This window comes from Opisthocomus hoazin, chromosome 1 (assembly GCF_030867145.1).
Source record: "Opisthocomus hoazin isolate bOpiHoa1 chromosome 1, bOpiHoa1.hap1, whole genome shotgun sequence".
NCBI classification, from domain to species: domain Eukaryota; kingdom Metazoa; phylum Chordata; class Aves; order Opisthocomiformes; family Opisthocomidae; genus Opisthocomus; species Opisthocomus hoazin.
This window is the reverse complement of record NC_134414.1, coordinates 150,848,232-150,872,227: the sequence shown is the minus strand read 5'-3', so window position 1 is coordinate 150,872,227 and position 23,996 is coordinate 150,848,232. Positions and strand designations below refer to the sequence as shown.

Sequence of the window (23,996 nt, the reverse complement as noted above, 5' to 3'; positions counted from 1 at the left end):
ACTCACGAAACAGTTCAGAATTACTACCGTTTTCACAGCAGGATGTGAATAAAATGCAGTAAGCAAAGATTAGGGCCACACATATTACATGAGCACTAACAAGGCTTACTCATTTACAGTTAGGGTCTTACAGGAAAAAAGCTGCAGTCAGAAAAATAATAAAACTTAAAGACTGAAATATTAACAATCTGCACTTCACTTACAGTTTGTCCTCGCTTTTGAATGTTTGAATTGGCAGATAGAGTTTAAAACCACTGAACTTCTGTTATCAAAGAAAAATAATCAATTCATGAGACCCAAATTGAATACATAGTAGGCAGGATCAAGAAATTTGTATTAGCCCAAGAGCCTATCTCTTCCTAACAGAGTAGACATTAACAGCAGTAGGTTTTATGTGGAAGCTGCTGAAATTAAAGAAACCCTTTGCCCAGGAGTTTCACAGTAGTTTGGCAACAACACAGAACTAGTGAGATTCTGATCTTTGGCTCCAGCAATCAGTGTGATTTCATCAGCAGACTTGTGCTTTCCCTAACCTTCACCTTTTTGTTCTTTTCAATCTGTCTGTTCTCTCTTTCTTACTCCCCTTTCTCACCACCTATTCCATGTCAGTCTCCACTTCAGGTTTTCTCCAACATCAGACTTCCACCTTTGATACCCATTTGTCCAACTTGTCCTAGTTCCTTCCCTCCAGTTTCACATCCAAAGGCAAGTAGTAGGAAGCTTGGAGGTGAAAACACATTTTACCCCCCCCTCAGCCTCAGTTTAAAACCAGTTTCCTCATCAATCTCAACTCATCCTAGTTAATGCCATTTGGCCCTCTCCCAGAACTAGCTGCTCGCTCCTTGATTCAAGAAATGTCTTCTTTCACATCCTGAAGCCGTCAGAACACTGCAGATAGAAGATTCAGACCTCTGCTCTCAGTTCTGGGCACAGACTTACTCAGCTCTAAGCTGCACCCTAGCTAACAATGTCCCTGCCAAAATATAACCAAAAGTCTCCAGCAGCTCTTTGGATATGGAACCAGAAAACACAGTTCTTGATCAAATTCATGCAGAGATCTTTAAACAACTGAAAATATTTAACCCTGAAGCAAAGCTTATCCCTCTCACTAAAAGAAAGATCTCCCAGAACATAAATTTTTGAGCATCTAAAAATAATTAGACTTTCTCACTGAAAAATGGAAATGACACACTTCCTCATGTCTATGAGCTACAGCATATATAATCATCACAAGAGATCAGATGACATGTAGTAACTTATTTACATGTCCCATTGACGGTCCTTAACCTCAGAAACAGCTAACGCCATTTTGGTTGTCATTTTCTATAATAGTTCGGCTCAGGACAGAAAACAAAGCTCAAAAAAGTAAAAAACTTAAAAATGGGCTTTTATCTGAGACCTCATAACCGGAATAGGTGGCAGTACCAGCTCTCCCTATTGGAAAGGACAAGTTCCAGCCCACATGGTCCTGAACTGCAATGTTCTTCAACTCACTCGAGCACCTACTAAAGCTCAGTGATGTGCCTGCTTTGAGAGCCGAGGGAGAAACTGACTGATGTTAAGATGCCTTCGTGGTAAGCAACAGCATGTAAATTTGTTTTCATGACCTTTTAAAAACTGCATTTCAATAACAGTCTTCTATAATTAAAAAGATGACACCGATGAAATATAGTTTACATGATTAATATATTTTACTCAGTATGTACACAGTTCTCCAGACAAATAGGGTCATACATGGACAATTTAAGAAGCATTAAGTGGCCACCTTATCAACAGTTACACGGGATATGTCTTAGCTGGTTTTGCTTCCTCCAGCTCAGCGTCCAACCAGCGGTATCTGCGGTGACGGCGCAGAACTTCAATTGCTTTTTGTTCTAGTGGCGTTGGTTGAATGCCCAGGTCTTCCAAACCAGGCAGGTCACGAAGTGTCATGTCCGTTGTGTGAAACTTTAAGGAAGAAAAAAAAAGAAAAAAAAAAGGCAAAAAAAAAAAAAAAGAGGTAATTCACTTGATAGAATGAACAGCATTACACCCAATGCAATTCTTCACGTACTAAAAAAAGTATTGTGTACTTATACCCAAGGCCACTTTTTTTCTTTCACAGAAACAAACCAGCATAAATCCCTACTACTAGAAACATTTTAATAAGTCTCAAAATAATTTTCTACAAATGGCAGCTCTTGGGAGATTCTACCGCAATTTCAAGGCTGCTGATGTAAGCCTGTTTCCCCCAAGAAAGAACTCCAGAATATACCACACTGCTGCATCTTGTACTAGATCTGAAGAACCATTCAGACACAAATGTGGAGTCAGCCAACTATGTGTCAGTTCCAGTTACCCAACCATAATTCTGGCTCAGTGTTTTTCCTTGGGAGGAGGAAAAGATTCAGCGTGGCCCTAGAGAACTACGGCGCAATTATACAAGGTATTGAGCACCCAGTGTACTTCGACTGGAAATACAGATGTTCTGCATCAGGTAAAAAGTCCTTCAGGCTTCAGATTTAGATTCAGCAATAAACAGCAGTGAGACGTGCAGCAAGTGTCTTCCTTTTCTCTCCATCAGGTGTACATTATCAGAAAGATTACTGTGTGGCAACCACAAAATTAGGCCAAACTTGAAGGGCATATCTGAACTGCAATTATATACATTCTGCTCTGTCAAGAAAATGTATGTTGAATTATCACCTTTGGCAGGTTGTTTTTCCCTGTTCATGGTTTACAACAGGGTCCTGTACAGGACAAATACTTCATTCTATTACCATATTCTTAACACGTATGACCTATATCTTAGCAAATGGGGATTTCTCTCACGCTACTATTCCTTGAAAGGTCTTTAAGCCAACCACATCTAATTTTGTGTAGATTATTTAAGGATGAAAAGCTGGGAAAGAGGAACAATCAGACACAGAAGTGACACAGAGAAACTCCCTCTTATACTATCCACACTACAGCTGAATGTAAACATAGAAATTAACTGCTTACAGCTATTCAGTAAGCAGCTCTGAGGACAGGACCCAGTTCTCTCAGATTCGTGGTAGTACCCTGTCTCAAATTAATTCTGGGACAATCACATTAAAATAGGCTATTCATAGTGCATCGTAACAAAAGGCATTAAAACTCCAACGCTGCAAAAATTTCAGAGAGCAGCAACCTTAGAGTCTGTCAGAGTACATGACTATTTTTGCTAACCTACACATATGCCAACAGTTTTGACATTAATACTTGCTAAACCACTACTTTTTCATCACTTGCAGTTTATTTTTTGCAAGATGTTTCTCCACCCCCACTCAGACACTCTGAGAAGTCAGGAATACACATGAAGTTGCAATATGTTCAGAAGAAGTACATTCTAACGTTAAGTGAGAATTTGGGCTGTATCCAGCACTACCAGTTCGATACGAGTTGTTAGAAATGCCATTATCTGGATGGTGCAAGTGATTTTAACGCATCTAGAGGTACACAAATTCACTACTCACCTAAAAGCGGGAGCACTCCCTCGCATCCGTTAGGTGCACACTGCACATCCAGTCACTGCCTTGGCTTTGCTGTTTTCAGTAGTATGTGTTTTGGGGGAGAGGGCACAGCGAAGCATGTAGCCTTGACCATTTTTAACACTTAGGAAGGTTGGGCCCTCTCCCTGCCCCCATCACATTACTTCTTGCTATATAACCCCCCTACAATTGTTTCAACCACTTTTTCAAATGTATTTAGATAAATCTGTAAACTATTCTTCCTCCACCCAGGCTAGTGGACAGACTACATCATAGTGGTGTCTTTTAAAAAAAATATTTCTATTGGTCTCTCTCTCTTCCTAAGTCTTTGTAAGACTACACCAGAGGAATCTCCAGACTGCTTTGACAGTGTATTCCCTCGGCATCGTAACAGGTCCATCCAAGAAAGTTAAGAGTGAGACTGCAGAACAGTACCTGCAGCAGTTGTATAGCAGGAACCATAACCATTTTTGAGGAAGGTTATACATAGACACCTTTAAAAATTAAATTTTTGTAGTATCCAAACAGTCTGAAAGCAATTCTTTATAATCAAATTCTAGCCACTCAAGTGACTACAACACTACACCACATGATGTACACACATTTTAGCACTCCTTGAATGCCAGAATACAAGTGCAAGTTACAAATACACAATGAAACATTTCCCAGTAAGAATTTGTGGGTTGTCTTACACTTACCCGGTCCACTTTGTCTCGTGTTAACCATGGTTCAAATGGACTAATCTCAAAGAATCTTGCAACTAAACTGTAATCAGAAAGAGTTTTTGCAAAATTATAGTCATTATCCAGATGCACAGAAGAAAATGAGAACTGGTAAAAATATTTCACACTTAATAGACAATGAGCACAAGAGCTTGTTCTGTAGCTGTTCTTGTAAGCTATGAATCCATTAAAGCAGTGAACGAGCCGGCCAGCAAGTTCTTAGTTGTGTTTCTGGTAACTTTAACTGTTTGCTACCAAATTATTTGATCTCCTCTTCTTTTACTTTGGAAGGGAAAAGAGAAGCAGATATCTAGAAGTTAAAATAAACGTTAGCGAGTGGGGAAAATCAACCTCCACATCCAATTCCCCACACACCAGAGGGTTCAGTCTTGCCCCTGCCCTTCCTCCAAACTCTGTTCCCTAGTAGTCTATACAGCAGTCCAATTAGTCACAAAGTTTGATTCAATGCCTCCATGAGAAAACAAGCTTGCTGACAACTAAACAAGTTAAGAACCGTACAAACAAGATGATGGAACTTGGAGCAATCTGCACCTATAAAATTGATGAGGATTAGTATATTTGCAGTTTCCAGAAACGAAGTTTCCGTTGAAAGAAAGACAATCTGGCAGAGAAAAGAAAATAACACTACAGCTCTTGCTCAGTGTCTCAAGACCAGCAGTACTCAAGGCAGAATCTCTTAGTGAAGTGCTCACCTGGCAGACTAGGGTGTTACTATGTTACTGCATACAAACAGAACTAGGATTATCTGCCTTTTAGATGCATTCTTTTGTCAACAATACAAAATGCTACTGAGTGTAGTCCATAAAGAAAAAAGCATAACAAATTGCAGCGAATGTGAATAAAACTAATAAGCACCCACAGATACTGATTAACAAGCTGCTCTGTGTTAGCTGAGCCATGTTAACCTGATGCCTCTACAGCCAATTCAGAAACAGCCACAACAGTTTAAGTTGTTCTAGCATTATTCATCATCATTTACATGACTCTAATGTTAAGTCCTATTAGCAGACTGGTAGGAGGATTCTAACATTGGTGATGTTTTTAGCTTATTAGTTTGCACTGTACTAAAATTGAGGAGGACCAGCACCCTAAACACTAACATCTCTCAACCATGCTGAGGGCAACTTCTGAAACAGCATTTACTGTTTGAGATACCTCTTCAAAAGGACACGATTATGCCACAAGGCCTAGGCTCAGATTTATACTGCACTTTTTCATGCACTATTATTTAGTAGCTGCAATTCAGCAAATCAGCTTCTATCCTCAGTGCCCTGAGGCTAAAACATACAGCTGCAGCAGTTCAGTGCATGCAAACACAGCCTTCGCAGTCCATCCGCTGTAGTCAACTGAAGCTGATGCTACACCTTCCTCTTGTTATCTCCCTGTTCATTACTGTCTTCCAAAAGATGTTACCGTCCTCGTACCACAGACAAACAAATGCATCCTCACAACCGCACTGCTCAAATTCCCAGGCCAACATCTCCGTACAAACTTACCACCAGCACTGGCTCAAATCAATACAAAGGACTGAACTAGAAAGTCAGTCAGTACCCATACCCACCCTTATCCCAACTCTGCTTCCAAGGCGACAGTGCTCACCAGACTGGCAGGACAGCTGACAGCAGCAATACCTTCAGCTGCTGAAGAAAAATCTGTCAGGGCCTACAGTCAGCAACATACACACACATTTTTCCCATGGTATTATTAGAAGTTCATTTAGTCTGCTATTGATTGTCTCTACCTAGGACCTTTTGCTGCTTCTGGACTCAGCAAAACCATTCAATGACTCTGGAATAAACAGTTACTCTGAGTTTATTAGAGGTACACCTCTGATACACTAGCTTATCAAATGCAAGCCTGTGCCTGAACAGAAGACTCAAAGTTAGCTAATGAGCACCTAGGGAAAACCAGTTTCTACAATCCTACCACATCAAATAACAAATGACAACATCAGATGACCAATGCAACAGTTATTTATGCTTCTGTGCTGCCTGGTGGATCCCAGGTTCTTAATGAAGGAAGGGTCCCACTTACTGGTAGAGTGGACGAGGAAGTGGATAGGCAAAAAATGTTCGAAAGGAAACCGCGTAGATGTATTCTACCATGTCGTGAAGAAGGTATCGGTTAGGTCTGAAAGAAAAAGCAACAAATATTACAGGTAAGTTAGGTATACTTATGTATTTGCAGCAAGAGACAAAAATTTTAAAGCCGTTGAACCCCCAAGCCTACCAAGGACCTCTTTTCTTTAATCTACACGGTTTGCTAGTTTTGTCATTTTCCTCACAAGAGAGGAAAAAATTTTGGTTCTCCAGATTCTGTCCTGTTTGAAACGGAGAAGTTTTACGGTAGAAGAACATATCATCTGACACCAGTGATGGTAACAGTGTAAGTCACAAACTGCAAAACTGTTTCATCATTATGTTGGGTGCTGGTGCCCAGGTGCTGGCAGGGGGGGCTGCAGGGGTGGCCTACAGAGAGGTCAGGACCGTCCTTTGCTGGACATAGGCAGCTCCAACCAACCCACTGCAGGCAGGACACAGCTGAGCCCCTCGGACAAGATGCTGGCATCTCTGGAAAATATATTTAAGGAAGAGAAAAAATGCCACACAGGCAGAGAGCAGCAAGGAAAACAGCTTGAGAAACAGCCCTGCAGACACCAAGGTGAGAGCAGGAGGAAGCTCTCCAGGCACCTGAGCAGAGCTTCCCCTGCAGCTCCCGGAGAACCCACGCTGGAGCAGGTTTACCCTGAAGGGCTGCAGCCAATGGAGGGGCCCATGATGAAGCAGGGGACAGTGTGAAGGGGAAGAAGCAGCAGAGAGGAGCTGTTAGGGACTGACCCCATAAGCCGCCATTCCCCATTCCTCTGCACTGCTCAGGGAGAGGGGGTAGAGGACTTGGGAGTGAAGGACTGACCCAGGAAAATGGTGGGGGGAGAAAGCTGTTGTTTTATTCCTTTTGTCTTTATTTCACATTATTCAAATTACTTAAACTGGCAACAAATTGCACTAATTTTTCCCAAGTCAAGGCTGTTTGGCCCATGACAGTAACTGGGTAAGCAATCTCCCTGTCTCCATCTCCACCCATAAGCTTTTCATACTCTTTTCTCCCACTGTCCTGTTGAGGAAGGGGAGCGAGCAGCTGGGTGGGCATCCTGCTGCTGACCAACACTAACCCACCACCATCACAGTGAATAAAGTGCTTTCTGTGTACTTTTAAAGCACACCTTTAACGTGCCTCCTCCATGGGACAACTACTGACTCAAATTCTGAATACAAGATTTTCAGCGCCGGGACAGGACTGAATTTGCACAAGCCCACTTGGCAGTTTGCAATAGAAGGAAGCCAGAAAGCAAATGGTAAAATTAAGAAAGGTTTGTTAACAAGACATACATCTTTGGTAGCAAATGGCTGCAAGGAAATTGATTCACTTGCCTTTGCTTGACTAAGAACATACTGTTCTATTCAAAAGTAAGAGGAAGAAACTAAGATACATTCCCCCCAAAAGAATGCCTTCTCCTTCCTAAGATGGAGGGAAGGAGGCAGTCAGTCTCCTGCACACCCACAGCAGTTTAAAAGAAACACCATTCGGAGTTCCCATTCCTTTCTTGTTCAGACTTTGCCTTAGCATTTTAATACTCTGTCTTTATAGCTGGCTCAGACTGAAACAGGTATCTCCCTTGGCTTTCAAGGCAACTTGCTGGTACTACACAACATTCTGAAAATCTTCACGACAACACACAAGAGTACACTGCTGAGCACTGGTATGTCACCTGGCGTTTCACACAGCCTGCTGATCACAACCAAAGCAGCAATGAACAAGCTGTAAGTGTGTTCCCCAACGATTCACTAGACTTTTCCGCTAATGCAGAGACCTCAGCGACATGACAATCGTCTTGAGACTGACCGCTTCCTAGGTAGGGGCCTCCTGAAAATAAGACTCTGTAGGGTTTTTTTTCATTTTCAGTCTCCCTTTTTTTTAAATAGGAGACACTGAATTACTGTTGGAATCTTAAGCCCCCCCCACCCCCCTAAAACAAAATGACGAAGTATGCAAAATGTCAAGAGTCCAAAAATCCAAGACTATGATACAAAGAACATGAATTTCAGTTTGATAAACCCAAGATCTCAAGGATATCAAGGTCTGAGGTTGTATGCATGAAAACTGAGCCTTCAACTGCCATATTCTTCGGCAAGAACAACAGTGCTAATAACCACAAACAAAAGTGCTTGATAAATGACAGAACCCCAAATTACTACTACTATAGTTTGTAAAAGCAAATTAGGGCAAAACTTTCTAACTTAAAGGTAGGCCAGTATATTTGGGAGAACTCAGAAGAATCCAACACTCGAAACTCCTTATCAACTTCATCCATGTGGCTGGATTACAGAACCTGAGAGAGATCTGCATTTATGAAGTTACACTAAAGGACTACCATCAAAACCAAGATATTAAATTTTCTTCTGTTAATAGAACTTACAAGAGAAACACAGCAAAAAGTGGTAATGTCAAACTTGCTTACTCAGCTGAGAAAAAAAAAACAAAACAGCTTTATTTTCATTAGTTATTAGCAGGACTTTTACCAGTTTTTTTGCCCTCACACTTTAACATCCTCATGCCTATCCAAAGGTAGTGTAAGTCAATTTCACTTTTATCCTGATATATAAGAACCATGCAAGGATGTATAGTACAGCCAAACTTAAGAACACGAAAATGAAAATAAATACTCTTTGTTCCCTTGCAAATTACCAAACATTAACAATACAACTTCACCAAGAACAGAATCACATTGAAGCATCATTACATTAACCATAACACTAGCAGACAGCAAGCTCTAGAGAGCATTAGCATTCAAGATAAGATTTAACAATTGGATAAAGCAAAACCAATGCTATGGGGAAAAGAGGGGAACAGGCAAAAAAACATACCAAACCTTCAGTCATTCAGAAACAGCAATGACACCACTAGCTGTCCTAGTTAAAACTCTGTTCCACCATACAGCAGGAACAAAAAACAAAAACACCCCACAGAAATAGAATGCTCTTTTACAAAATTAGCATTTTAATCTCAAACTGGTAACTCCTTTTAAAAAAAATAAAAAAGCATCTCATACAGCTTTAGCCAAAGGCTATGCTGCAGAGTTCGTTTGGTTTTCCAACACTGATTTGCATCTTCGGTTTAGACCATCATTTATTCAAAGTCTTTCCAGTCATTGTTATGTGCCTGAAATATTGCCTGTATTCCTTGCAGCGAGAGCCTGGCATCCTTGCTTGAATTCCTGCCTCTGAAACCTGGGCACTGAACTCCTGGCCTTCTGTAAATTGCCAAAAAAATGAGACTTTGAAACTGCAAGAATACATTCAAAGTTTAGCCAATTGCCCTTCAATTTGGCTGCAAATAGTGTTCCATTTCGTGTGCAATTCTCAATTTCTCCTCCAGTTGGAGCAGTTGCTTCTGCTGAAACAGCAATGAACCTGGAAACAGGCACCTCTTCTTTTGCGGCACGTGGCTTTGGATACGTATTGACCCATCTTCAAGTCTACCCCCAAGAGACAAAAGTTACTCAAAGGATTAATTTGGTCACATTTTGTGGTTTTGCATTAGTTGTGTCCATCTGACACCTCCATATCTATTCCTTGATTAAAAAAGTGGTTTTAAATGCTGCTAGCATTTGTTTCCACTTGCTCTTTAGTGTGAGCTTCATATCATCCCAGTGACTTGAAAACAACTTCAAGTTACTTAATAACCTTATAGTTGCTGTTAGTAGTCCCACAGATCACTGCTAGCTTCCTTCTCTTATTTTGCTACTTTGTGAGCAGGACTTCCTCAGCACTACCCAAAAGACCTGCTCGCTGCCTTTCCCAGACCACCAGCACACGGCACGCTCAGCCTAGCTGCCAGGGCAGCACCTTCCTCAACAGCTCAGTTACAGCACCGAAGAAAGCGACATCACTCAAGGGAAAGACGAACCAGCAACGATCCCAGCACTACCGGAATAAAGAGCTGTCACTGCAACAGCGTTACAAAACGAACACAAAAAAAACAACGTAATCTCAAAAAAGCCTTTTGCAAAATCCAGATACTATGCATGTTTTCAGTGTATAAGGGGGGCAGACAGAGATACGCATGCAACAGAAAAAAGCGAGCTGTTCAGCATCATTTGTATTTTGACTAATTAGCAACTGTTTTCTTTGTCAATGAATCTCAGGTTCCTTTTACCACATATATTGGATGAAGATCAGTTCCAGTGCTATGTTGCAGTATCAAAACATGAACTTATTACCTTGACATTTGCCACGTTGTTTATTCTTAATGCTAATAACCTATTCTGTCCTGGAGCTTTTGTACACAAAATATTCCAAGAGCATCTATCCATTCTAATTCCAGGAGGTTTCCACACAGCTTTAGAAGAATTTTCTCCAAATCTACATTGTCTAGCACGTTTCCCAAAACTGCCTATTTCTTTGTGTGCACATACATAACATTAAATGCAACGGGGCCCAAACTAGGATTTTCAGAGTACTCACAATAACAGCTTGAGTCATTTTTCCTCCCAAAAAGGAGGTGGAATTTATTGCAGCTCAAACTGTGTGCATGGATGGAGAAATTAAATGTACTGTGCAGCATGCCAAAAAATGACACCAAAAAGAAGTACTTCAGTTAATTAGAATCAGAAAAGTAACCCACCCAGCCAAGGCGTATGTTTTTCCTTTAGCATCAGGATCCTTAATTGCATTAACAATTGCCTTTGCTACATCAACCACCTGTGAGAAACAAATTCAGACAATTACCAAGAGAAAACAGGAATGCATGCACACACTTCTTTTGCAGAAGTGATTTAGAGGGAAAAGAAAAAAACCCAACATACACACACACAGAGGATTTGGGATAGTTTTGTTTTATTGAAAACTTACATATACTGGTTGCTTCATTGTTTTTTTGCCCAGAGAAATCAGAGGCACACCAAGAAACCAGCGCATGTCTGAAAGAAAGACACATATGTCACTTCAGAATAAAGTCTGTGAATCCTTTCAGTCAGCAAACAGCCATTACATTTTGCATTACACGGAGCGTGGATCTCTTCTGAAAACTGACTTAACTTTCACAGAAAAAACAGAATTGGGAAGAATCACCATCCAATTCCAGTAGCGCTATTTTCAATGCACATTTAGTTTTCTTACTAACAATGGGAAGGCTGTATTTACTGTTTAGAGTGGTTCAGAGCTATCTCAACTTTGCAAGACAGAAACAGATTCCACTCTATCCTGTCCAGCAATTTTGTTGGTAATACATCAGAGTCATTACTGTTGCCCAGAACAACTCAGGTCGATTTTTACACTCGAGCATTACCACCTTTAAAAACTGCTTTCAGGGTAAAACTTTGAGGGTCAGTATGACCAGACCTTAGCTCAGAACATTCTAAATAGAAAAAAACCCCAAAAAATAGCACACATCCCCCTCACAAAAAAAAAAAAAAAAACAAAAAACAAAACACCACAAAAAAAGAAAAACACCAACAAAGTCTAACTAGATTCAGAAAGAACTCAGTCACAAGATGAAAACTTCTTATGTTTCCCATTACACACGTTCAGCTAACAAATTACAGTACATTTCCGATAAAAACATACCTCTCTGATTTCAAAAGCAAATCACATTTTCCCTCTGTTCTCTACAGACAGGTATACAAACCATACATGGTTTTATTATTTCAACAGTACATACTTGCGTAATGATTGAGAAATCGGTCCTCTCTCCCAAACATCTCAGAGGGCTTCAATATTATAGCATCTGGAAATTCTTCCCTCACTGCTTTCTCTCCAACAGCCTATCATTCAATCAAAACGAACACATTCATTATACCCATTCTGAACAGATCAGAAGAAGATGCCTTTTCAGAACTTAATGTATCCCAACCACAGCACCGCAAGAAATGACACCGAAAGAAATGACACCAGTAGCACAAAAATTATTTATATCTGAGCCATCTGATCTTTGAGATGCTATGCTAAGAGAAAGGTCTCGCAGAACGTCCCAGAAGTCTCACAAACATGTAGATAATTTCTTCTATTTGAGATACAACACAATCTCACTAGAGAAGTGACATAAATTTAAAGTGACAAAATATTAAGTTCAAAAAGGAAGAAGCCTAACCTAAGCACTTCTCTTGCTTATGTCAGACCAGAGCTTGGAAGAAAACAGAAGGTTTACGTTGCCCCTGCTACATTAACAGTACACTCCAAGAATTGCTTAAGTACAGTTAGAAATTTCAGCAACACCTATCTACTTTCCACATGGGACTGGGCAATACAGTAAGGTCTAACTATCCTATAGAGTTGTTACACACTGAGAGCTACCAAATTTTAAACGTGGTTTTGAAAATTTTTTACACTAAAGACAAGGCAGCATACAGTGAGCTCAAATAAAATAAAAATAGCTGAAACTGGGACAACAGTTATATTAAAAAGAGAAAACCAGTGATAGAAAATCATACTTCCTAATAAGGAAAAAATAATAGGGTACCAAAACCAATTTTTTTTTTTTTTTTTTTTTTTTTGGTTTTTTTTTTTTTTACAAGAGCAGGTAACAATCCCAACCGAAATGCCTGTAATCATGATACTCATCAGCCTTTTCATTTTGGCATGACTACTTAACTTTACTAGGCCATTCCAGCCTTAGATGTTAGGCCTGATACTGGATCCCAAATCATCAAACTAGATCCTCTTTCTTAATGACAGTAATTTTAGATGCAAAGATATTCAAGGATAGAAGAAAGGAAGAGTTTTCAGGAATCACAGAATGGTTTAGGTTGGAAGGGACGTTACAGATCATCTAGTTTCAACCCTTCTCCCATGAGCAGGGACACCTTCCACCAGACCAGGTTGCTCAAAGCCCCATCCAACCTAGTCTTGAACACTTTCAGGGAGGGGGCAGCCACAGCTTCTCTGGGCAGCCCGTTTCAGTGCCTCACCACCCTCACAGTAAAGAATTTCTTCCTTATATCTAGTCTAAATCTACCCTCTTTAGTTTAAAGCCATTACTCCTTGTCCTGTCACTCCATGTCCTTGTATAAAGTTCCTCTCCAGCTTTTCTGTAGGCACCCATTCATGTACTGGAAGGCTGCTATAAGGTCTCCATGGAGCCTTCTCCACTCTGAACAGCCCCAACTCTCTCAGCCTTTGCTGAAGTGAGAAGAGGTGTTCCAGCCCTCTAATCATTTTTGTGGCCCTCCTCTGGACCAGCTCCCACAAGTCCATGTCTTTCCTGTGCTGAGGGTTCCAGAGCTGGACGCCGGACTCCAGGTGGGGTCTCAGCAGAGCGGAGCAGAGGGGCAGAATCACCGACCTCGACCTGCTGGCCACGCTTCTCTTGATGCCACCCAGTATACGGTTGGCTTTCTGGGCTGTGAGCACACACTGCCAGGTCATGTTGAGCTTCTCATCAACCAACACCCCCAAGTCCTTCTCCTCAGGGCTGCTCTCAATTCATTCTCTGCTCAGCTCAGCCTGTATTTGTGCTTGGGATTGACCCGACCCATGTGCAGGACCTTGCACTTGGCCTTGTTGAACTTCATGAGATTTGCACAGACCCACCTCTCAAGCCTGTCAAAGTCCCTCTGGATGGCATCCTTTCCCTTCAGCATGTCAACTGCACCACACAGCTTGGTGCTGTCAGCAAACTTGCTGAGGGTGCACTCGATCCCACTGTCCATGTCGCCGTCAAAGATAACAAACAGCGCCAGTTCCAATACCGACCCCCGAGGAATGCTACTCATCACTGGTCTCCACCTGAACATTGAGGTGCTGACCACAACTCTCTGAGTGCAACCATCCAGCCAATTCCTAATCCACCAAGTGGTCCCTCCGTCAAATACACGTCTCTCCAATTTAGATACAAGGATGTCATGTGAGACAGTGTAAAATACAAGATGTACCTCCCTTCAAAGCACATGAAGTACCACAGAGGATTTCTAGCTCCAATAAGCACAGTAACTCACAGCTGCAGAAGATGTTCCACAGTAAATTCATACACTGATTTCCTTCCAACACACCCGGTTGGGGTAAAAAACCCCCACCAACAACAAAAAAACAAGTAGGCTCTTGGAAAATAAATTCAGAAGGATTTCAGACTTACTTTACTCCTGAGGTACTTGGAAGGACTCTTCATGCTAGCATTCAGGTGAGAGATATGAATGAGTGTTTCGACACCAGCTTCCCTAGTTATCCGCGCAATACTTCTAGGAATATTTACAAATTCATCTTCAAAACTGAAGTTTCTAAAACAAGGCAAAAACCAAATATTAGGTTAAGAGCAATCAACAGTTGCTGCCTATCAACCAAATAGCAATCATTACACATTACTTGAATGTATTTCAAAAAACTATCTTGATACTCTTTGTTAGAAACAAAGCTTCCTTTCAGGAGGGACTCAGCATATAATAAAAGCCAAAGGCAAGTGAAATGCAATAGTAAGCTTCAATCACAGCTTTAGTACTGTCTGCTTTTTCACCTCTTAAGATTAAATCAGTATGAAAAATCCTCTTGCTCACTTGTCTGTGACAAATAGAAAACTCTTCCCAAGTCAAAACAGATTATTTTTTAAGAGATGTGCTGCATCTTGAAATCAGTGCAAAGCTGTCTTTTTACAACACCTGTTCAAAATTTGACTTGATTTGATGCACTCAATTACACTACAAAGAAGCTCAAAAATTCTGAGCAGCCTGAGTTAGGGCAGACACTAGGCATCGGGAAAGTGGACAAAAACACACTAAGAACACACAGGTGCTTACGCAAATGGAAAATTTTACATTGACAGAACAGTTAGAACAATTTCATAGGAGCTATAAGGGACTTCAAGGAGAAGCATGCAGAAAGAAGAACAACTCCACTGACTTTATGGCATTCAACAGGCCTAAATTAGGGGGTTCAACTGTAATCTAGTTTGGCATCTAATCAAGAACAATACAGAAGCTCTGCCTCCAAGCAGAACTGACACTATAGGCTGGCAACAATCCCAAAATTCTTTCCAACTATCCCAAGACTGCAAGAACAAGAATTGGCTTCTCATGTCTTTATATTGTTCTTGCAAGCATCCCACTCCATCTTTTCCATTCGCCTTGGGTAACAAACATCTTGTCCAAATGCCTCTCTCTGTCCTTATCTACTCCCACAGCTCTTCAGATCCCACTGGAGTCTAAAGAGAGACTTAAAAATAAAAAGTTATTTTTGACCCTTCAATAACTAATCTGATCCTGGGAACCATCACTCCTGTTCTACTCACAAAAATAGATTTTAGAAACACACAAGAACAAACAACATCCCTCCTGTAACTATGGAGTTTTCAAACAACATAGTATACACAGATGAGATTGTACACTAATGCTAGGCAAGGAGAAAAGTATTTAATGGCAGGCTTTACTTTTTTTGACTGATCTCTACTTTTAATCTTGCCTTTTTTTTCCCCCCTGCTTAACTTTTTCATAGACTTTAGGATTATTACAATGTTTAGTCGGACCTCCTGTTTAACAGACCATAGAATTTTATCTCAGGGTTCCAGCACCACCACTGATACCCAAAATGTACAAAATACTTGGTAACAACATTTGTGCAATACAGTGGTAAGTTTTGGAATGTCCAAAAGTCTAACATTTACCATGACTCCCCTGCTTTTGAATCTGTTGAAAGTGACCAGAGTGACAAGGTCTGGGGGTTTTTAACTTGAACGAAACCTTTTTTTGTTGTCCTCACATTTCTTTCACTAACAAAGAAACCCTTCCTTAAATAAATCACACTTTTTACACGAGTCCAGAAGTACACATGAAATACGTATCTGAAAAATAAATAGATCACATCGTCCTTGGGCCAAGACACAGACTTTCTTTTCTTCCTTCACTCCCACATTACAAAGAAATTTCTTCTGTTTTGACAGCAATAACCACTTGGACTCCTACGTTCATAAATGGGTAACAGCGCAAAATAATCTTAACAGGTTGATTTGTACATTTTCACCTATATCCCAAAGTCTGAAGAAGATATAAAAAGAACCAAAAACCTTGTCAGATGCACAAGACTGAAGTTAATCTGGGTTTGGTGGGCTTTTCCCCACATAAACTATGTTACAGACTCCAACAGTGGGACAAGGAGCTAAGTAACTACCAGAAAAAAAGTACCTTTACAAATCTGAATGCTATATCAAAGTGTCTCCCAGGAGTTATGTGTGATACTTGACTAGACAAGAAAGAGCTGAAACAGTATGTCTGTTGGCAAGCATCTATCTTAGGAAAAATAATTGTACAATTTGAGACTACTAATTCTATTCTATTAACAGAATTTGACTACTAATTCTACCATTTGAACACCAAATGGCTGTTCACAAAAAATGAGCAATAAAGACATTAGGCTTGTAAATGTACATGAAACTGCCCCCTACATTTGTTTCTATTTACTATGATAGCAAAATTATGTACTGTATAAAGACAAATCACACAACTAATGAGTCTGTCTGGCAGTTCTGCACAAGGCTTTAAATAAAGTGGACATAATTGCACACACACACAAAAAAAATAGGCTATTACAGGTATTTTTAACCTAAAATAAATATGGTATTTTAAAAATAATTTTAAAAAGGAATTACTTTTGAAAATTATTACAAAAAATGCTTACCCAGCTCATAGTGTCTGTGCCAAAATTCTATCAAGGAATGATGTTATTACTCATAATCTTGAGTACTCTCCATTAGCTATTCCTGTTTATTAATATTTACCAGAGAACAGGAAAAGCTTGAACATAACTTAAGCTAGTAGGCTACAATTCATCACTACACCAAAGTGACAGGACGAAAGGTCACTTCTGTAATAATATAAATACGAGCTCACAAAAACCAGTGAGCCTCTGTCAGCTATAGGAAGGCACACATGAAACATCTGCAAGGTGTATGAAAGCAGCACTCCTAACTCTGACAGAACAAAAGCTGTACACTAGAAAATTATAGAAAGACTGCACTTTTCAAGAGTAGATCATAACCAGGACTCCACTTAATCATTAAAAGAAATGGAAGAACTTTTATACACAAACGTTCAGTCTTTCCTTTCCATAGAAGCCAAGAATGATGTCAGCGTCACTGCATACTGTACATATGCTGTAAAATGTGGCTACAATGTCCAATACCTTGTGCAAATCTATCCATATAGGAAAAAAAAATAAAGGAAATTTACTTTGTTTCCCACTCCTTTCCAACAAGATTGATGACCACGTTGCTGTGTTCCACAGCTCTTCGGATAGAGTCTTTGTCCTTACAGTCCCACTCCTGTAAGCAGAGCATCAAATGGGAAAAAGATGAGATAATGTGTAAATAGCCATAATCAAAGAAAGCTCTTTCACACCATTTCCATTTAGAGGCTAAACAATAGCTGGAGTACTGACTTTGAGAATGATTAACAGACTTCCTTGTATAGCAATGGTATTGTATTCGATCTAAAGCCAAAGCAAAAGACTTACTAAGAAGAGAAGTTGCCCCAGGTCACCCATTGGCCGCAAATACATGAGGTCATACTGATCACAGCGGTAGGGTATGATTACTTGAGATCCAATGCGACCTAAGCATTCAAAAAGAAAAAAGTTTCATTTATCTCAAACTACTATATAACTTTAAGTACACGAGATTCTGAATATACAACAATTCGTTTTTTCCCTGGCATTAAAGTGCAGCAAATACAAAGTACTTAGATAGATATCTTGAATAGTTATCTGCAAAGCTAAAAGTAGAACAGAAGTAAGTTTTTGAACCTACATCATTGGAATTCTTAAGCAGGGACATACTGAAGTATTTGGGCTTGTAAGACAAAATATAGAAGCTTCCAAGCAGCTTGTTAACAAACAACGACAAAAAAAATCACAGCATGTCCTATGAACATAATGCAATACCTAAAATGTGTCACATCTAAGGACAGTTGCATTTTTGAAGTTGCATGGAAGGGAGAAGTGAAAAAAAAAACCCAAATTATTTTCCAGAAGTTAAATTCAAAACGGCAATTTTAAAGAATTTAAATCAAATTCCCACAAACATTTCAGTAAAATGTCCTAATACGGCCAAAACCAGAAGGATCAAATACGTTCTGTACCTCTCCTCAGATCTGCATTTTACAGACTGAGAAACAGTACATGAAGGAGACTGACTTATTTTAATGGTTTTAACAATCTCCAAAAGCTTCTACATTTCCTAAATCAAACCAGTTTTTACTAATTGTCACATCTTGGCACTTTAGCAGACCAAACACTATGAAAGTATCAGACAAAAAACACTTTTAAGATCCAAAATGCCAGAGATATCTAGATTAACCTGCAACCTGAAAAAACTAGAGTTTCATTAAACACTCTTTTTTTTTTAATTAGTATTTCTGGGGAACATTACCTAAACGGTTGACAACATATCGTCCTAGGAAACCTGTGGCCCCAAAGACAGTGGCCACAATCCCACTAACAGAGGATCGTCCACTTCTTCCATGAGGGATGACGGCGTGATGAACTTGGCGGTGCTGCTGCAACACAGATGGTGCTGCAGCTAACACAGAAATGCCAGGGCCTACAACACAAAGCGGGAGAGGGCATGTGATACAAGCCAAAAGTCAGCAGTGTCAAACCATAGTTAATGTTATTTTTCTCATTACAGATCAATTTTCTCTGATCTCCCTCAGCAAAATCTCCCATGTCAAGATCCTGACAGGCCATTTCAGAGACATCTCAATAGGTCAGAGGACAGCAGGCTCGAGTGACCTGTTGATAAAAGTCAAAGACCAAACTAAGACACGAAAGGAGCAGACTGAGGTTGTCGGTTCCTAAACAGCAAGTAAAGCTTAATTGGCTAGCGTGAGTACTGATGTTTAAGGTGAAGCGCAGAGGTTAAGCAAATAAATAACACTTGCTACAGGCAGGTCCCACCCAACTACATCCACATCCTGCTCCCAGATCTGGGAACTGCCGGACCAAGACCTCAGAATCACTGTAGATGCAGCTAACCACACTTTTTACCTCTGTCTAAATATAGCAGACCCAAGTGTTGGAAGAGGCAGCAATCCTTGTATATCATAGCTCTGGAGCAAAGGGAAAGGAAGAGATGCAGAGCCAGATCCATGATGCACAGAATACTGCCTCAAAGCTGTTCCTTTTCTCAAGGAGCTGTGAAAACTCACAAGTCACAGAAACAGGACGTCACTAGGACATTGACACAAATCGACAAAGAAGCTCCAACTGGGAGCCTGAAAAGAGGAAACATAATGTCCTCTCCAACCAAGTTAGCCAAAAGCAAGAAATAAACTGCTTGTAAGAGATTTTTGAAATTAGAAGTGTTTAGTGTTACTACACGTCCATGCTCATAAAAAGAAAGGAACAGATGAAATACAGAGTGTATAAACACACTACAGACATCACACTGTTGACAAGAGCAGACTGTGAGAGATAGCTTTGGAAAACTAGCTTGAGGATATAACAGAAATCCAGTAACTGACCTTCCAACTTTCAGTAAGTCATGGCCATAAGCACTTCCTGGATAAGAATAAGCAAGTTTAATCTTCCCCATATAAATCTAAGTAGCAAGAATCAGCATGAAAACAAGATTAGCATTTGGTATCAGAACAATGGATGCATTAGGAAACAACAACAAAAAAAATCCCACTTGTATACTGAAGGAGTATGTTTTATCCTGATATGATTAGGTATTACCAGTTACACAGTGGCACTGATGTTGTAGCCATGATGTTAAGAAGAACAACAGGCCTGGGTATGTTTGGACATAAATTATATTTTGTTAAATCAGCTGAAAGAATTTGAACCGGAAAATCCAGCAGGTATCAGTGCCTGAAGGAGGTGTTTCTCTACCCAAAAGTTTGTCTATCCCTCCTCTCTTCATACCCCACAAAACAGAATAATAAAAGATACCACATCTCCAATTTTGCCCTGAACGGTAGTTTGACACCCACTTAACAGAACAAAGCAATCCCACACATACATTTGCACTTATCAAATTAATACACTATGCCTAGAAACTATACTCCAATTGGCTGATAGAAACAGGACTAAGATATTATCTATGCAAACTTCAAGTAGATAACTTCTTAAAAAGCAACTCTCCTCCAAATATGTCCAAGCCCAGGAACAGTTAAACTGAGCATGGTATCTGTTTTAAAGTGGCAGATATGCAGAGACTCTCCATTACTGAAGCAGAGACCTCAAGAAGAAATATGAGAAAGAATGAAAATACACTCTGTGACAAGCACCCATTTAAAAAAACAAAAACACACACACACAAAAACCAAACAAAAACACACACACAAAAACCAAACAAAAACACACACACACACACACAAAAAAGTCACATTCTGTCAAAGATCTGCTGGAATTTGATCAAAGTACGCACTCCTGTGGCATTCAATTAATGTCTAAAAATCTGACATGCAGTTATAAAAGTGACACTATATGTTCATATTAACCTTTGTAATGCCTCAAACTGACGTTTTAAGGAACATGTCAATTCATCACTGCCATATTCACCACTTATCCTCACTCTCTGCTTTTTCTATCATACAGTTAACATGGTCCTCTCAAAATCTTTGTGTATACCTCTATGGAATTACAGTGAAGGTGAAGACAATCATTTCAATGGCTTTCCAATACAGTGCATCTTCAAACACATGAACACGTTGTCCTTACAATGTTATCTGACACAGACTACACAAACATACAGTCCATACCCTAGGTTTTTACGTTCAAAACTCTTGTAGAGGGAGGTTGCCTTTTTTTTTTCTTTATTCTTTTAAATGACAACAACAGAACAAACTTTCAAATTAAATCAGGAGTGTATACTGAATAGTCTGTACAGAATAAAGCCTGTAGCTATGCAACAAATACCTGGAGAGTGGAGATTAACCAAGCTCGGTACAAGTGGAAGCATAAAGGATAACAGGAGAGGATAACATACAGGATAATGGAGGGAGACAGTTGGACCATCTTGTTACCTTAATTCTTGTAGTGTTCTAATAACTAGGGTTTTGTTATTTAATTTATTTTTTTGGAAAACCAGACTCCTAGAAAAATGACTGGGTTCTTTAAAGCCAGCAGGATTCCTTCAAGTATGCAAAAAAGGTACATGGTATGCTGAGATGGTGAAAGAGAAAGCCTGATGACCCCAACTCCTCAATACTTTGTTTATATACACTTCTTTTTCTAAAGGTTTGTTTTAAAAAAAAAAAAACACACAAAAATAAACAAAAAAAACCACAAAACAAAAAAAAAACCCACCAACCCCAAAACACAATATACAAATTTACAGAATTAACGCTGTCTCTGTTACTTTTAGATAGGAACATATTTCAGTCCTTATAATATAAAACCTACAGGCAACAAGATTTCAGTACACTGTGAGTACCTGTTGAAAAAAGTATTATTAAACAGATCAACTCGCATAAGAATGACAATAAAGTTAATCTGAAAAAAAAATGCACGTCTTTCAACTACTTTGTGGCTTTTTCGCTGTCATTTCTACAAAAAATATTGGTGACAGGCTCTTCATTATGTTATCACCATCACACTAACAAATAACCTCCAATTACTGTTTCGTGTTCTTCCACCTTTGTGCCTACAGCTGCTGTTGATTGCCTTACAGTGTAAGGTCTTTAGTGGTGTACATCTTTTCTTACTCTATAACTGTGCAAGACCTGTCACAAAATATCGCCATTTATAGATGTGTACCCGAGATTTAAGGGTAGCCATGAGACTCAAAGAAAGCAGGCTAGAGATCCTCACACTGATTCACAACCAGTAAAGGACCTTCCACGTGGTGTGGAGCCCCATCAAAATGCAACACTTAGTAACTCGGGGCAGTGTGACTTAACAGAGCCATAGAGCTTCCACAGCCCACGTTAACATCTCCAGTCCGAGCAGCACTGCTTAAAGCTCTGTGCTTCTGTGTGACACAGACTTGCAAGGAATGCTTTCGCAGAATAGTAGGATTTCATCTTCTTCACTAACCAGAATGTATTTGTCACTGGAAGTTTACTTTTACAATCCACATCTGAAGCAGTTTATGGACACTGGTTTGAATTAAACCCCGAATACCCATAGTAATCCACAACCATCTTTTTCTTGAAAAGACACGTTGCTTCAATTAGAATTTTGTTGTTATTTCTTTCTCACCTTTATCAACCAACAAAACCTGCTTGCCATTTCCCACTTTACTTAACAGAGGAGCCTGTGCTGAATGAATTTAACAAAAAATCGTTTCTGTTTTGGTGGCAAAGGCCCAAACGCAAGCTTTAAGTGTAACCTGGGTACTTAAGGATGCTTACAGACCATGGCCAAAATGTCAAGGTCACCTAAGAAATCGTAAAAGGAAGCCAAACTTTTAGCCTGCGGGGCAGCGCTTCACCTGCCGAGATGTCGACAGTCCCAGCGAGACAACCCGCTGTGCGGCTCCGCCAGCCGCCCGAGCCCGTCCCACGCAGCCCTTCGGGCCACAAACCCCAGCTCCCCGCAGGTAAGGCAGGCCAGAAACCCACCCCTTCTGCCGCACGCAGTTACTCCAGCCAGCCGCTTTCCAGGCGCTGCCCTGCCAGCTCCCTCACGCAGCTCTATCCCGAGGACGCGGCGCCGAGAGGCGGGAGGCCCGCGGGCGGGCGGCGGGCACGGCACCGTACTGGCTGGGGAAGAGAGCGCCAGGGCAGCCGGGCCCCTGGCAGCCCCGCGGAGCGGCATCCCTGCCCCTCGCCGGCGGTGACACTCACCTGCCCTTGGCAGCAAGAGGCCGCGGGGAGCCCGAGAACACCGAGCCACGACCGCCATCTTGATTTACCCACCAAGCCCCGCGCCGGACGGCATGCGGACAGGGTCAAACCTCTCCGCCGCGGCGTCCGCAGCGGCAACGCGCCGGGCGGGGGAGGGGGAGTGCGCCTGCGCAGGGCCGTCCGCCACAGCGCGCGTGCGTGTAGCCGTGGTGCGGGAGCTGCGCAGGCCCCGCCGAGACCTAGGCCCGGCCCCGGGTAGACGTAGCACCTCGTAGGGGTGAGGGAGCTGGAGCATCTCTCCTACGAGGAGAGGCTGAGGGAGCTGGGCTTGTTCAGCCTGGAGAAGAGAAGGCTGCGAGGGGACCTTATAAATGCTTACAAATATCTGCAGGGTGGGTGTCAGGAGGATGGGGCCAGACTCTTTTCAGTGGTGCCCAGCGACAGGACAAGGGGCAACGGGCACAAACTGAAGCAGAGGAAGTTCCGTCTGAAAAGGAGGAAGAGCTACTTCCCTCTGAGGGTGACGGAGCCCTGGAACAGGCTGCCCAGGGAGGTTGTGGAGTTTCCTTCTCTGGAGATGTTCAAGGCCCGCCTGGACAAGGTGCTGTGCAGCCTGCTGTAGGTGACCCTGCTTGGGCAGGGGGGTTGGACTGGATGACCCACAGAGGTCCCTGCCAACCCCGAACATTCTGTGATTCTGTGATTAAATGACACTAACTTTGGCCACTGCTGGGCTGGGCTGATTGAAAACATTTTCAGTGCCTCCTTACTTAGGCCTGGAATTACCTGGCCTGATTAAATCAGCATTAAGTGAGAGTCAAACGATTCTATAATTGCAGACATTCAGTCACTCTCAGATTGCCAGCTCCCTGTGTCATCCCAGATCTTCAGCATTTCACTGAGACTGTTTTGCCCCTGAGCCAGTGCTGCTGTGAGCGTTGCATCACGATCACACATGGGGCACTCTAAATCTGCCACTCGCACTATTATGGCCTC

At 41.1% G+C, this 23,996-nt stretch overlaps 1 protein-coding gene across 2 annotated transcripts; it reads right to left on the bottom strand.

Moving 5' to 3' along the window:
• Positions 1-1,667: 1,667 nt before the first annotated feature.
• On the bottom strand, positions 1,668-23,109 carry NDUFA9 (NADH:ubiquinone oxidoreductase subunit A9). Of its 2 annotated transcripts, none has more exons than XM_075441737.1 (11): positions 23,001-23,109; positions 18,638-18,808; positions 17,725-17,822; positions 17,442-17,533; positions 14,363-14,504; positions 11,954-12,056; positions 11,146-11,213; positions 10,919-10,995; positions 6,269-6,364; positions 4,190-4,256; positions 1,668-1,947 (listed from the first exon to the last, which is right to left on the bottom strand). In XM_075441737.1, the coding sequence occupies exons 1-11, from the start codon at positions 23,056-23,058 to the stop codon at positions 1,777-1,779; spliced, it is 1,143 nt and encodes a 380-aa protein (XP_075297852.1). In that variant the 5' UTR covers positions 23,059-23,109; the 3' UTR covers positions 1,668-1,776. The 2 variants fall into 2 exon arrangements, with proteins under 2 accessions (XP_075297852.1, XP_075297843.1); XM_075441728.1 differs by lacking the exon at positions 23,001-23,109 and adding an exon at positions 22,776-22,994.
• Between the last annotated feature and the right edge of the window lie 887 nt (positions 23,110-23,996).

Coding starts and splice junctions, on each gene's coding strand:
- NDUFA9 (XM_075441728.1), bottom strand. CDS start 22,971: ATGCCGCTCCGCGGGGCTGCCAGGGGCCCGGCTGCCCTGGCGCTCTCT. Junction 17,823..18,637: donor ATATGTTGTCAACCGTTTAG/GTAATGTTCCCC, acceptor TTGAATGCTTAG/GTCGCATTGGATCTCAAGTA. Junction 6,365..10,918: donor AAAACATACGCCTTGGCTGG/GTGGGTTACTTT, acceptor TTTTTCTTTCAG/ACCTAACCGATACCTTCTTC.